The following is a 13,661-nucleotide window of genomic DNA, read 5'->3' on the forward strand; positions in this document are numbered from 1 at the left end:
TATGTTGACACCCCTTCAAATTAGTGTATTCAGCTATTTCAGCCATACTGAAAGCCCTTTTCGTGCAAAGCAATGATGACGGCACGTGTTTCCTTGCAGGTAACCATGATTGACACAGAAAGAACAATGATTCCAAGCACCACCCTCCTTTTGAAGCTTCCAATCGATATTCGAACTCAATCAGCATGACAGAGTGATCTCCAGCCTTGTCCTCGTCAACACTCACACCTGTGGGGCCTGTTGGGGCTACAGGTTAGCAATGAACCCCGAGCCGGGATTGCTAACAAGGCTGGAAATTCAAAACATCAAAAATCTAACAATTTCAATTTCTCAAACAATCAACTATTTTACACAATTTAAATGATAAACATCTCCTTAATCTAACCACATTGTTCGATTTTCAAAGAGGCTTTACGGCAAAAGCATAAAGTTAGATTATGTTAGGACAGTACATAGCCACAAAAGTACAAACATCCATTTTCAATTCAAGGTCAGGCGTCACCAAAAGCAGAAACCAGCTTGAATTATGCACTAACTTTTGTCAATCTCCATCAGATGACACTCCTAGGACATTATGTTATACAATACATGCATTTTTTGTTCCATCAAGTTCATATTTATATCCAAAAACAGCATTTTACAGTAGCGTGAAATTCAGATTTTTTTCTTCTCTGAAATGCTTCCGGTGAACATAACAAAATTACTATTCGAAAACATTGGTAAATTATAATATTGTCATTCAAAGAATAATATATTATCATCTCGTAATTGCTACCGAATGGCCAGATCTCAAAATAACTTTACTGGGAAATCACATTTTGCAATAAACGGGGTGCTATGCTAAGAACAACAGGCTATGCTATACAGTTAGCATCATCTAAAATCGATAATAACATTGTAAATATCCCCTTACCTTTGATTATCTCCATCAGAAGACAGGCATCCCAGGTCCGGAAGGCATCCCAGGTCCGGAACAAATGTGGTTTCTTTTGACAAAGTTCATAATTTATGTCCAAATAACACCAAGTACTTAGCGTTCATTATGCTCCCACAAAACGTGGTGGGGGACTGTAAAATCACGCCGAAAAGCTAAAAAAACCTAGTAAATAATCTAATTATGTTCGTTCAAACATGTCAAATGTTGTTTAGCATTTATCTTTTGGTCCATTTTTAACGTTAAACATCAGTAATATTTTCACACAACCTATCCTATGTCGAGATAAACAATGAAGACAAAACTCACGTTTCTCAGATTTATGCGCAGGCACAAAAAAATGAAGTGATGACATGTCAACTTCCTTGGATTCTAATTTGCTCTCTGTTTATCATAGACGCTTCAAACAACTTTATTAAGATCGTTGACATCTAGTGGAAGCCGTAGGTGTTGCGAAATGAATCCTTTCTCACTATGGTATCTATAAAACAATGACACTAAATAGTACAGTCACAAAATTCACATTTTTTTTAATCTATTTTTCACAGGTTTTTGCCTGCAATATGAGTTTTGTTATACTTACAGACACCATTCAAACTGTTTTAGAAAATTCAGAGTGTTTTCTATCCGAATGTGTTAATAATATGCATATCCTAGCTTCTGAGTTGGTGTAGGAGGCAGTTAAAAATGGGCACATATTTTTTTCAAAATGTCTCAATACTGCCCCCGAGCCCCAACAGGCTAACGAGAGAATCACTGACATGATGTCAGCTGGTCCTTTTGTGGCAGGGCTGAAATGCAGTGGAAATGTTTTTTGTGGATTCAGTTAATTTGCATGGCAAAGAGAGACTTTGCAATTAATTGCAATTTATCTGATCAAGCTTCATAACATTCTGGAGTATATGCAAATTGCCATCATACAAACGGAGGCAGCAGACTTTCTGAAAATTAATATTTGTGTCATTCTCAAAACTTTTGGCCACGACTTTATAGTCTTGCAAACCAGCTCGACTATAATGCATACACAAGTGAAGCAGAAGCTTAAAATAGGGCTTGGTTTCACACAGACTGACACACACACTGAGACTCACAGGCTTAGAGACACACAGTCATTAAAATGAGAAAACTGTCAAGTCTCCTCTTGTAACTGTGTTGCTTTCCTCAATCGCTCACTTCTCTCTCTCTCTCTCTCTCTCTCTCTCTCTCTCTCTCTCTCTCTCTCTCTGTATCTCTCTCTCTTTGCCTTCCTCTCTCTCTCTCTGTATCTCTCTCTCTCTCTGTCTCTCTCTCTCTGTCTCTCTGTATCTCTCTCTCTGTCTCTCTCTCTGTCTCTCTGTATCTCTCTCTCTCTGTCTCTCTCTCTCTCTGTCTCTCTCTCTCTCTGTCTCTCTCTCTCTTTGCCTTCCTCTATCTCTCTCTCTGTCTCTCTGTATCTCTCTCTTTGCCTTCCTCTATCTCTCTCTCTCTCTCTCTCTCTCCCTCTCTCTCTCTCTCTGTCTCTCTGTATCTCTCTCTCTTTGCCTTCCTCTATCTCTCTCTCTCTCTCTCTCTCTCTCTGTCTCTCTCTCTATGCCTTCCTCTATCTCTCTCTCTCTCTCTGTCTTTGTATCTCTCTCTCTTTGCCTCCCTCTATCTATCTCTCTCTCTCTCTCTCTCTCTCCCTCTCTCTCTCTATCTCTATCTCTCACTCTCTCTCTTTGTCCCTGTGTTGTGAGGGTTGACACTGGAGACAGGAAGCAGGTACAGGGAGAACATTGAATGAATAACGGACATAAAACAAGACAGGAACAGCGTCTGGACAGGGGACAAAGTAACAACATCAATGCTGAAACAGGGAACAAACAGAGGAACAGACAGATAAAGGGGAGGCAATCAAATACTGATGGAGTTCAGGTGGGTCCAATGAGGCGCAGGTGCGCGTAACGAAGGGGACAGGTGTGCGTAATGATAGGCAGTCTGCCGCACTCGAGCAATAGAGCGGGAGAGCGGGAGCAGGCGAGACATGTGTTGCCTTTTCCTCAATCTCCCTCTCTCTTTCTCTCATCCCCATATTTACCCTCTGTCCCTCTCTTTTTCTCTCCCTCTCTCTTTATGCCCTGTGTCAATTTATCTTTAAAAAAATTTATCGAAGCTCTTTATTGCTTTCTCTCTGTCAGTTTGTTACCTCTCTCCTCTTCCTCCCTTTCTCAATGTGACTCTCTTTTGCTCTCTTTTTCTCTCTCTCTCTACTCCTCTCCTCTTCTTCTCTCTCTCTCACTCATTCCCTCCATCCATCTCTACTCCTCATCATCCCTTTCTGTGTGTGCAGGTCTGGCTCCAGGCATAAGAGGTCGCTTAGGGCATTTGACCTCTAGGGGCCCTCGACCAAAAAATAAATATATATACAGTGCCTTCAGAAAGTATTCATACCCCTTGACTTAATCCAGATTTTGTTGTGTTACAGCCTGAATTCAAAATGGCTAAAATATATATATTTTTAATTACCCATCTACACACAACATTTAATAATGACAAAGTTAACAAAATGTTTTTAGAAATGTTAACAAATTTATTGAAAATTAAATAAAGAAATATCTAATTTACTTTAGTATTCACACCCATGAGTCAATACATGTTAGAATCACCTTTGGCAGCAATTACAGCTGTGAGTCTTTCTGGGTAAGTCTCTAAGAGCTTTGCACACCTGGATTGGACAATATTTGGTGAAATCCATGAGCGTTTTTTTTCCTCTCTGGCAACTGAGTTAGGAAGGACGCCTGTATCATTGTAGAGACTGGGAGTATTGATACACCATCCAAAGTGTAATTAATAACTTCACCATGTTCAAAGGGATATTTAATATCTACTTTTTTTTACTCATCTACCAATAGGTGCCCTTTGTGAGACATTTGAAAACCTCCCTGGTTCTTTATGGTTGAATCTGTGTTTGCAATTCACTGCTCGACTGTGGGGCTTTACAGATAATGTGAGGTACAGAGATGAGGTAGTCATTCAAAAATCATGTTAAACACTATTATTGCACACAGAGTGAGTGCATGCAACTTATTATGTGACCTGTTAACCTGTTAGGGCTAGGGGGCAGTATTGACACGGCCGGATAAAAAACGTACCCGATTTAATCTGGTTACTACTCCTGCCCAGTAACTAGAATATGCATATAATTATTGGCTTTGGATAGAAAACACCCTAAAGTTTCTAAAACTGTTTGAATGGTGTCTGTGAGTATAACAGGACTCAAATGGCAGGCCAAAACCTGAGAAGATTCCATGCAGGAAGTGGCCTGTCTGAGAAGTTGTGTTTCATCTTGGCTCTTTTTATTGAAGACTGAGGATCTTTGCTCTAACGTGACACTTCCTACGGCTCCCATAGGCTCTCAGAGCCCCTGAAAAAGCTGAACGATATCGAGGCAGCCTCTGGCTGAAACACATTATCGCTTTTGGCAAGTGGCCGATCAGAGTACTATGGGCTTAGGCGCGTGCCCGAGTCGACCGAATGCTTTATTTTCTTTCGTCTGTTTACCTAAACGCAGATTCCCGGTCGGAATATTATCGCTTTTTTATGTGATGCCGGGCTATCTACTGAGAATATTGCAAAATGTGCTTTCACCGAAAAACTATTTTAAAATCGGACATATCGAGTGCATAGAGGAGTTCTGTATCTATAATTCTTAAAATAATTGTTATGCTTTTTGTGAACGTTTATCGTGAGTAATTTAGTAAATTCACCGGCAGTGTTCAGTGGGAATGCTAGTCACATGCTAGTCACATGCTAATGTAAAAAGCTGGTTTTTGATATAAATATGAACTTGATTGAACAAAACATGCATGTATTGTATAACATAATGTCCTAGGGTTGTCATCTGATGAAGATCATCAAAGGTTAGTGCTGCATTTAGCTGTGGTTTGGGTTTATGTGACATTATATGCTAGCTTGAAAAATGGGTGTCTGATTATTTCTGGCTGGGTACTCTGCTGACATAATCTAATGTTTTGCTTTCGTTGTAAAGCCTTTTTGAAATCGGACAGTGTGGTTAGATTAACGAGAGTCTTGTCTTTAAAATGGTGTAAAATAGTCATATGTTTGAAAAATTGAAGTTTTAGCATTTTTGAGGTTTTTGAATAACGCGCCACGGGATTACACTGGCTGTTACGTAGGTGGGACGATTTGGTGCCACCTACCCTAGAGAGGTTAAGCAAATATTTACACCTGAACTTATTTAGGCTTGCCATGACAAAGGGGTTGAATACTTATTGACTTAAGACATTTCAACATTTCATTTTTTATTAATTTGTCAAAAATGTCTATAAACATAATTCCACTTTGACATTATGGGGTATTGTGTGTAGGCCAGTGACACAACATTCAGGGGTGTGAATACATTCTGAAGGAAAGCTCCCACACAACACAAAGACACATTATGAACGAGATGTGTCACTGGTAAGGAACTCAGTTGGGTTCTAGACTTATCGTTGAGAGTTAGAACAGTAGAATACAACAGGTGCCAAGTTCGAAATTCATTTGTGCATCAGCAGTTTTTCTCTTGTTATGTCGGTCCAGGGGCCTTGACATCCAGGAGGCCCCCATTAATAGTGTTAATCATTCTCACTCAGATATCATACTAACATGACATGAGTCATGGCAAAATGTGTAAAATTGTAGGAAATGTGCTTTAAAACCTGTTTGGGATAGGGGGCAGTATTTTCACGGCCGGATAAAAAAACGTACCCGATTTAATCTGGTTACTACTCCTGCTCGCCTTCTGAGAGCCAATGGAAGCCTTAGAAAATGTCACGTTACAGCAGAGATGCTGTATATTCGATAGAGATGCCGCAGAAGGAGAACAAATTGTCAGACAGGGCACTTCCTGCATGGAATCTTCTCAGGTTTTGGCCTGCCATATGAGTTCTGTTATACTCACAGACACCATTCAAACAGTTTTAGAAACTTTAGAGTGTTTTCTATCCAAATCTACAAATTATATGCATATTCTCATTTCTGGGCAGGAGTAGTAACCAGTTTAAATCGGGTACGTTTTTTTATCCGGCCATGCAAATACTGCCCCCTAGCCCCAACAGGTTAATTAAAACGGCAACATTTTCTCTTCGTCATATGGCAAACTGAAATATTGCCCCAAAAGACTAGAGCCGTCCCTGCACTAGTGGAAGTACACCAGTAAATCTGTTTTGCTTTGTTCTTTTATTCTTTGTGTTTTATTGTACTTGGGTTCCTTGAATGGCATCTGAAATTCAACACACACACACCCTAACATTGCCTACCTTGACCAGCTCCATAACCAGGTAGAGCTCACTGTAGGTGTCCATCTCCTCGATCAGCAGGACAATGTTGGGGTGTTTCACCCTCCTCAGGATGGCTACCTCATTCTGGATCATATGCTCCTGATGGGGGGAGGAGGGGGACAAGGAGGAATAGGGGAGGAGGAGGAGAAGGAGGATGAGGATGAGGAGGAGAGAGGAGGAGAAGAAGAGCAGGAGGATGAGCAGGAGGAGGAGGAGGCCACCCCCTCACTTCCCTGCCCCCCGCCTCCCCTTTCCCCCTGTTAACCCCTTCTCCCCTCCCCTTGCCCCCTGTTAACCCCTTCTCCCCTCATCTTGCCCCCTGTTAACCCCTTCCCCCCTCACCTTGCCCCCTGTTAACCCCTTCCCCCCTCACCTTGCCCCCTGTTAACCCCTTCCCCCCTCACCTTGCCCCCTGTTAACCCCTTCTCCCCTCATCTTGCCCCCTGTTAACCCCTTCTCCCCTCACCTTGCCCTCACCTTGCCCCCTGTTAACCCCTTCCCCCCTCACCTTGCCCCCTGTTAACCCCTTCTCCCCTCATCTTGCCCCCTGTTAACCCCTTCTCCCCTCACCTTGCCCCCTGTTAACCCCTTCCCCTGTAACATTGCTCATTACCCCCCCTGTTACCCCTTCCCTTATCCCCTGTTAACCCTTCCCCCCTCACTTTACCCCCCCTTCCCTCCTCACCTTCCCCCGGCATCGGCCCTTGTTAATGATTTTTAGGGCGTATTCCCTGCCTGTGGAGTGTTCCACACATTCCCGGACCACCGCAAAGTTACCGTCTCCCAACATACGTCCCACTCTGTAGCGCTCCGATATGGAGGCAGGCACCGCAGGGATATCATCCTCTACTATAGACTCAGCTGGAGGAGAGAGGGAGGGAGGGAGGGAGGGAGGGAGGGAGGGAGGGAGGGAGGGAGGGAGGGAGGGAGGGAGGGAGGGAGGGAGGGAGGGAGGGAGAGAGAGGTGTTATGATATGAAGCAGTAATTTCAAAGATAAAGAGAGAGAGAGAGTGATGGAGAGGGGAAGTTAGACAGAGTGAGGGTCAAGGAGAACAGAAAAGAAAAGAAGATGGGAGGAAGAAAGAGAGAGAGAAAAAGAGAGAGGGGGAAGACAGAGAGAGAAAGAGATGGAGGGACCCTTCCTTCTTTACCTCCATCCCCCTCTTCCATGGAGCTACAGACTTTGGTAGAGGCCAGAGAGATAGATGAACCCTGAGACTCCTAGAGAGAGCGAGAGAGTGAGAGAGAGACAGAGAGAGCGAGAGAGAACAATTTAATTCACACATCTTCAGCACCGTCATTGCTGATATACTGTATAGAACTAATCCTGAAATGGAGTGAAGGAGAATCATCTCATCTATCCTGCTTCTCTGCTCTCCTCTCTGTGTGGTCTATTCATCTCTGTAGCTACGATAGTGTCTGTTTGTCTGCTAGTCTGTCTGTAGCCATGATCGTGTCTGTCTGTCTGTCTGTCTGTCTGTCTGTCTGTCTGTCTGTCTGTCTGTCTGTCTGTCTGTCTGTCTGTCTGTCTGTCTGTCTGTCTGTCTGTCTGTCTGTCTGTCTGTCTGTCTGTCTGTCTGTCTGTCTGTCTGTAGCCACGGTAGTGTCTGTCTGTCTGTCTGTCTGTCTGTCTGTCTGTCTGTCTGTCTGTCTGTCTGTCTGTCTGTCTGTCTGTCTGTCTGTCTGTCTGTCTGTCTGTCTGTCTGTAGCCACGGTAGTGTCTGTCTGTCTGTCTGTCTGTCTGTCTGTCTGTCTGTCTGTCTGTCTGTCTGTCTGTCTGCTGGTCTGTCTGTAGCCATGGTAGTGTCTGTTTGTCTGTTTGTCTAAAGACAAAGACTCATTATAGAACCAGTCAACACTCCCAGTAGTTGCCATGGCAGCACTAGGAAGTCAGGAGAGAAGGGGAGAATGGGGGAGAGAAGGGGGAGAGAAGGGGGGAGAGAATGGGGGAGAGAAGGGGAGAGAGAAGGGGGGAGAGAATGGGGAGAGAGAAGGGGAGAGAGAAGGGGGGAGAGAATGGGGAGATAGAAGGGGAGAGAGAATGGGGGAGAGAATGGGGAGAGAGAAGGGGAGAGAGAATGGGGGAGAGAAGGGGAGAGAGAAGGGGGGAGAGAATGGGGAGAGAGAAGGGGAGAGAGAATGGGGGAGAGAATGGGGGAGAGAAGGGGAGAGAGAATGGGGGAGAGAAGGGAGAGAGAAGGGGGAGATAAGGGTTTAGAGAAGCGGGAGAGAAGGGGGAGAGAGGGAGAGAAGGGAGAGAAAAGGGGGAGAGAAGGGGGAGGTTGGGTTGTAAATTAGTTTCACATCTCTTCTATCATTTTCACCCCTCCTCTCTCTGTCTACCCTCCTCTCTCCTCTCTCCTCTTTCCTCCTCCTCCTCTGCTCTCTCCATCTCTTTGTCTACCTTCCTCTCTCCTCCTCCTCCTCTGCTCTCTCCATCTCTTTGTCTACCTTCCTCTCTCCTCCTCCTCCTCTGCTCTCTCATCTCTTTGTCTACCCTCCTCCTCCTCCTCCTCTGCTTTCTCCATCTCTTTGTCTACCCTCCTCTCTTCTCCTCCTCCTCCTCTCTCTTCCTCCTCCTCTGCTCTCTCCATCTCTCTGTCTACCCTCTTGTCTTCTCCTCCTCCTCTTCCTTCTCTCCATCTCTCTGTCTACCCTCCTCTCCCTGTCTACTGTCCTCTCTCTAGTCGTGGTTACACCTTGCATTTACATGTAGTTGTTGTCATCGGATCAAGAGGATCTGCTCACTTTTTGATGGAGATTTGTTGCGTCTACACATGGTAATAAAACGTGTCTCTTAGAAGCCCCACTGTGTCCATATTGTGACCAGATTCACTGGTCCCTCCCTGTATGCAAATGAACCCAACCTCCCTTATGACACAAGCTGTAGGCTCAGGTGGATTGGCTGTGTTTAGGCGGGTCTTAAGAAGAATTAACGTAGCAAAACTGTCCATTTCGAAAAACCTCTAACATGACAACCTACAGCAAGACACATTGTCAAATTCTGAAAATGGATAAACGCGACAATGGATAAAAAGTGCAAAAGAGCACACATATGAAGCAAAAACCTATGTCTTTATAAAATAATAAATACTATGTCTTTATAAAGGAATAATACTGTCTTTATAAAGGAATAAATACTATGTCTTTATAAAGGAATAAATACTATGTCTTTATAAAGGAATAAATACCATGTCTTTATAAAGGAATAAATACCATGTCTTTATAAAGGAATAAATACCATGTCTTTATAAAGGAATAAATACTATGTCTTTATAAAGGAATAAATACTATGTCTTTATAAAGGAATATATACCATGTCTTTATAAAATAATACATACTATGTCTTTATAAATAAATAAATACCATGTCTTTATAAAATAATAAATGCTATGTCTTTTTAAAGTAATAAATACTGTGTATTTATAAAGGAATAAATACTATGGCTTTATAAAAAATAAATACTATGTCTTTTTAAAATAATAAATACTATGTCTTTATAAAGGAATAAATACCATGTCTTTATAAAGGAATAAATACCATGTCTTTATAAAGGAATAAATACTATGTCTTTATAAAGGAATAAATACCAGGTCTTTATAAAGGAATATATACCATGTCTTTATAAAAAATAAATACTATGTCTTTTTAAAATAATAAATACTATGTCTTTACAAAATAATACATACTATGTCTTTATAAAATAATACATACTATGTCTTTATAAAGAAATAAATACCATGTCTTTATAAAATAATAAATGATATGTCTTTTTAAAGTAATAAATACTGTGTATTTACAAAGGAATAAATACTATGGCTTTATAAAATAATGAAATCTATGGCTTTATAAAGGAATAAATACTATGTATTTATAAAGAAATAAATACTATGTCTTTATAAAATAATAACTACAATGGCTTTATAAAGGAATAAATACTATGTCTTTATAAAATAATAACTACAATGGCTTTATAAAGGAATAAATACTGTATTTATAAAATAATAACTACTATGTCTTTATAAAGGAATAAATACTGTATTTATAAAATAATAACTACTATGTCTTTATAAAGGAATAAATACTATGTCTTTATAAAATAATAACTACTATGGCTTTATAAAGGAATAAATACTGTCTTTATAAAGGAATAAATACTGTCTTTATAAAGGAATAAATACTGTATTTATAAAATAATAACTACTATGGCTTTATAAAGGAATAAATACTGTATTTATAAAATAATAACTACTATGTCTTTATAAAGGAATAAATACTGTCTTTATAAAATAATAACTACTATGGCTTTATAAAGGAATAAATACTGTATTTATAAAATAATAACTACTATGGCTTTATAAAGGAATAAATACTGTCTTTATAAAATAATAACTACTATGGCTTTATAAAGGAATAAATACTGTCTTTATAAAGGAATAAATACCGTAGACCGACCCATATTTGCATAACCCCCAACAGATCCACAGATGATGCAATCTCTATTGCCCTTTCCCACCTGGACAAAAGGAACATCTATGTAAGAATAATATTCATTGACTATAGCTCAGCGTTCAACACCATAGTGCCCTCAAAGCTCATCAATAAGCTAAGGACGCTGGGACTAAACACCTCTTTCTGCAACTGGATCCTGGACTTCCTGACGGGCCGCCCCCAGGTGGTGAGGGTAGGTAGCAACACATCTGCCACGCTGATCCCCAACACAGGGGCCCCTCAGGGGTGCCTGCTTTGTCCCCTCCTGTACTCCCTATTAACCCATGACTGCACGACCAGGCACGACTCCAACACCATCTTTAAGTTTGCTGTTGACACAACAAGAGGGCCTGATCACCAACAATGATGAGACAGCCTATAGGGAGGAGGTCAAAGACCTGGCAGTGTGGTGCCCAGATAACAACCTCTTCCTCAACGTGATCAAGACAAAGTAGATGATTGTGGACTACAGGAAAAAAAGGACCGAGCACGCCCCCATTCTCATCGACGGGGCTGTAGTGGAGCAGGTTGAGAGCTTCAAGTTCCTCGGTGTCCACATCACCAACAAACTATCACCAAACACACCAAGACAGTCATGAAGAGGGCACGACAAAGCCTCTTTTTGTCATGGGTCCTCAGATCCTCAAAAGGTTTTTACAGCTGCACCATCGACAGCATCCTGACTGGTTGCAACACTGCCTGGTATGGCAACTGCTCAGCCTCCGACCTCAAGGCACTACAGATGGTAGTGCGAACGGCCCAGTACATCACTGGGGCTAAGCTTCCTGCCATCCAGGACCTCTATAGCAAGTGGTGTCAGAGGAAGGCCCTAAAAATTGTCAAAGACTCCAGCCACCCGAGTCATAGACTGTTCTCTCTGCTACCGCACGTCAAGCGGTACCGGAGCGCCAAGTCTAGGACCAAGAGGCTTCTAAACAGCTTCTACCCCCAAGCCATAAGACTCCTGAATGGCTAATCAAATGGCTACCCAGACTATTTGCATTGCCCACCCCCCTCCTCTTTTACACTGCTGCTACTCTCTGTTATTATCTATTCATAGTCACTTTAACTCTACCTACATGTACATATTACCTCAATTACGTCAACTAACCGGTGCCCCCACACATTGACTCTGTACCGGTACCCTCCTGTATATAGCCTTGCTTGTTATTTTACTGCTGCTCTTTAAATATTTGTTACTTATATTTTATATTTGTTATCTATTTTTCACTGACACTTAGATTTCTTAAAACAGCGTCGTTGGTTAAGGGCTTGTAAGTAAGAATTTCACTGAAAGTTCAACACCTGTTGTATTCGTAGCAAGTGACAAATAAAATATGATTTAAATTGATTTGATCAGTTTGGACCTGTTCTGCACTTTATTGCTAGCGATTTGTCCGGAAAAAGCTAAAGATATACAGAATATAATATCATGTAAGATAATAAAATCGAAAAGGATTGTATTATATTCCAGGAGACTTATTTAGGTATAGGCCTAAACAGTACCAAAGTCTTTTAAAAAAAGTGACATGCTGAGAATTCGACCGTGGTTTGATTTACTAAAAATCATTGATGAGTGGTCATTCACTAACAGAGTCTCTTTAATTCATTGAGGGTTGATAGACTGATATAATAAAATTTCAGTATTTACACTGAATGAGAAATGGAGATGCATGGGACGGACTATGATGGACGTGACGAAGAAGAGTGCAGTCTAGGGCGAGGTCTAATGTTCCCCTGTACCTTTATATCAAGGTCTAATGTTCCCCTGTACCTTTATATCAAGGTATAATGTTCCCCTGTACCTTTATATCAAAGGTATAATGTTCCCCTGTACCTTTATATCAAAGGTATAATGTTCCCCTGTACCTTTATATCAAGGTATAATGTTCCCCTGTACCTTTATATCAAGGTATAATGTTCCCCTGTACCTTTATATCAAGGTATAATGTGGAGGTCTAATGTTCCCCTGTACCTTTATATCAAGGTCTAATGTTCCCCTGTACCTTTATATCAAGGTCTAATGTTCCCCTGTACCTTTATATCAAGGTATAATGTGGAGGTCTAATGTTGCCCTGTACCTTTATATCAAGGTCTAATGTTCCCCTGTACCTTTATATCAAGGTCTAATGTTCCCCTGTACCTTTATATCAAGGTATAATGTTCCCCTGTACCTTTATATCAAGGTCTAATGTTCCCCTGTACCTTTATATCAAAGGTATAATGTGGAGGTCTAATGTTCCCCTGTACCTTTATATCAAGGTATAATGTGGAGGTCTAATGTTCCCCTGTACCTTTATATCAAGGTATAATGTTCCCCTGTACCTTTATATCAAAGGTATAATGTTCCCCTGTACCTTTATATCAAGGTATAATGTTCCCCTGTACCTTTATATCAAAGGTATAATGTTCCCCTGTACCTTTATATCAAGGTATAATGTGGAGGTCTAATGTTCCCCTGTACCTTTATATCAAAGGTATAATGTGGAGGTATAATGTTGCCCTGTATCTTTATATCAAGGTATAATGTGGAGGTCTAATGTTCCCCTGTACCTTTATATCAAGGTATAATGTTACCCTGTACCTTTATATCAAGGTATAATGTTCCCCTGTACCTTTATATCAAGGTATAATGTGGAGGTCTAATGTTCCCCTGTACCTTTATATCAAGGTATAATGTGGAGGTCTAATGTTCCCCTGTACCTTTATATCAAGGTATAATGTTCCCCTGTACCTTTATATCAAGGTATAATGTTCCCCTGTACCTTTATATCAAGGTATAATGTGGAGGTATAATGTTCCCCTGGACCTTTATATCAAGGTATAATGTTCCCCTGTACCTTTATATCAAGGTATAATGTGGAGGTCTAATGTTCCCCTGTACCTTTATATCAAGGTATAATGTGGAGGTATAATGTTCCCCTGTACCTTTATATCA

General features: G+C 41.1%; 1 protein-coding gene across 2 annotated transcripts in view; it reads right to left on the reverse strand.

Annotated features, from left to right (window-relative positions):
- dclk1a (doublecortin-like kinase 1a) overlaps positions 1-13,661 on the reverse strand; it is a 183,435-nt gene that overhangs the window by 15,106 nt on the left and 154,668 nt on the right. For both annotated transcript variants that reach the window (XM_045690206.2, XM_045690207.2), the window contains 3 exons: positions 7,384-7,453; positions 6,917-7,092; positions 6,211-6,330 (listed from right to left, as the gene is read on the reverse strand). In XM_045690206.2, the coding sequence (XP_045546162.1) occupies positions 6,211-6,330; positions 6,917-7,092; positions 7,384-7,453 (366 nt within the window). The remainder of the gene's footprint in view (positions 1-6,210; positions 6,331-6,916; positions 7,093-7,383; positions 7,454-13,661) is intronic.

The sequence above is a fragment of the Salmo salar genome, chromosome 11, assembly GCF_965601325.2.
Source record: "Salmo salar chromosome 11, fSalSal1, whole genome shotgun sequence".
Taxonomy (NCBI): Eukaryota; Metazoa; Chordata; class Actinopteri; order Salmoniformes; family Salmonidae; genus Salmo; species Salmo salar.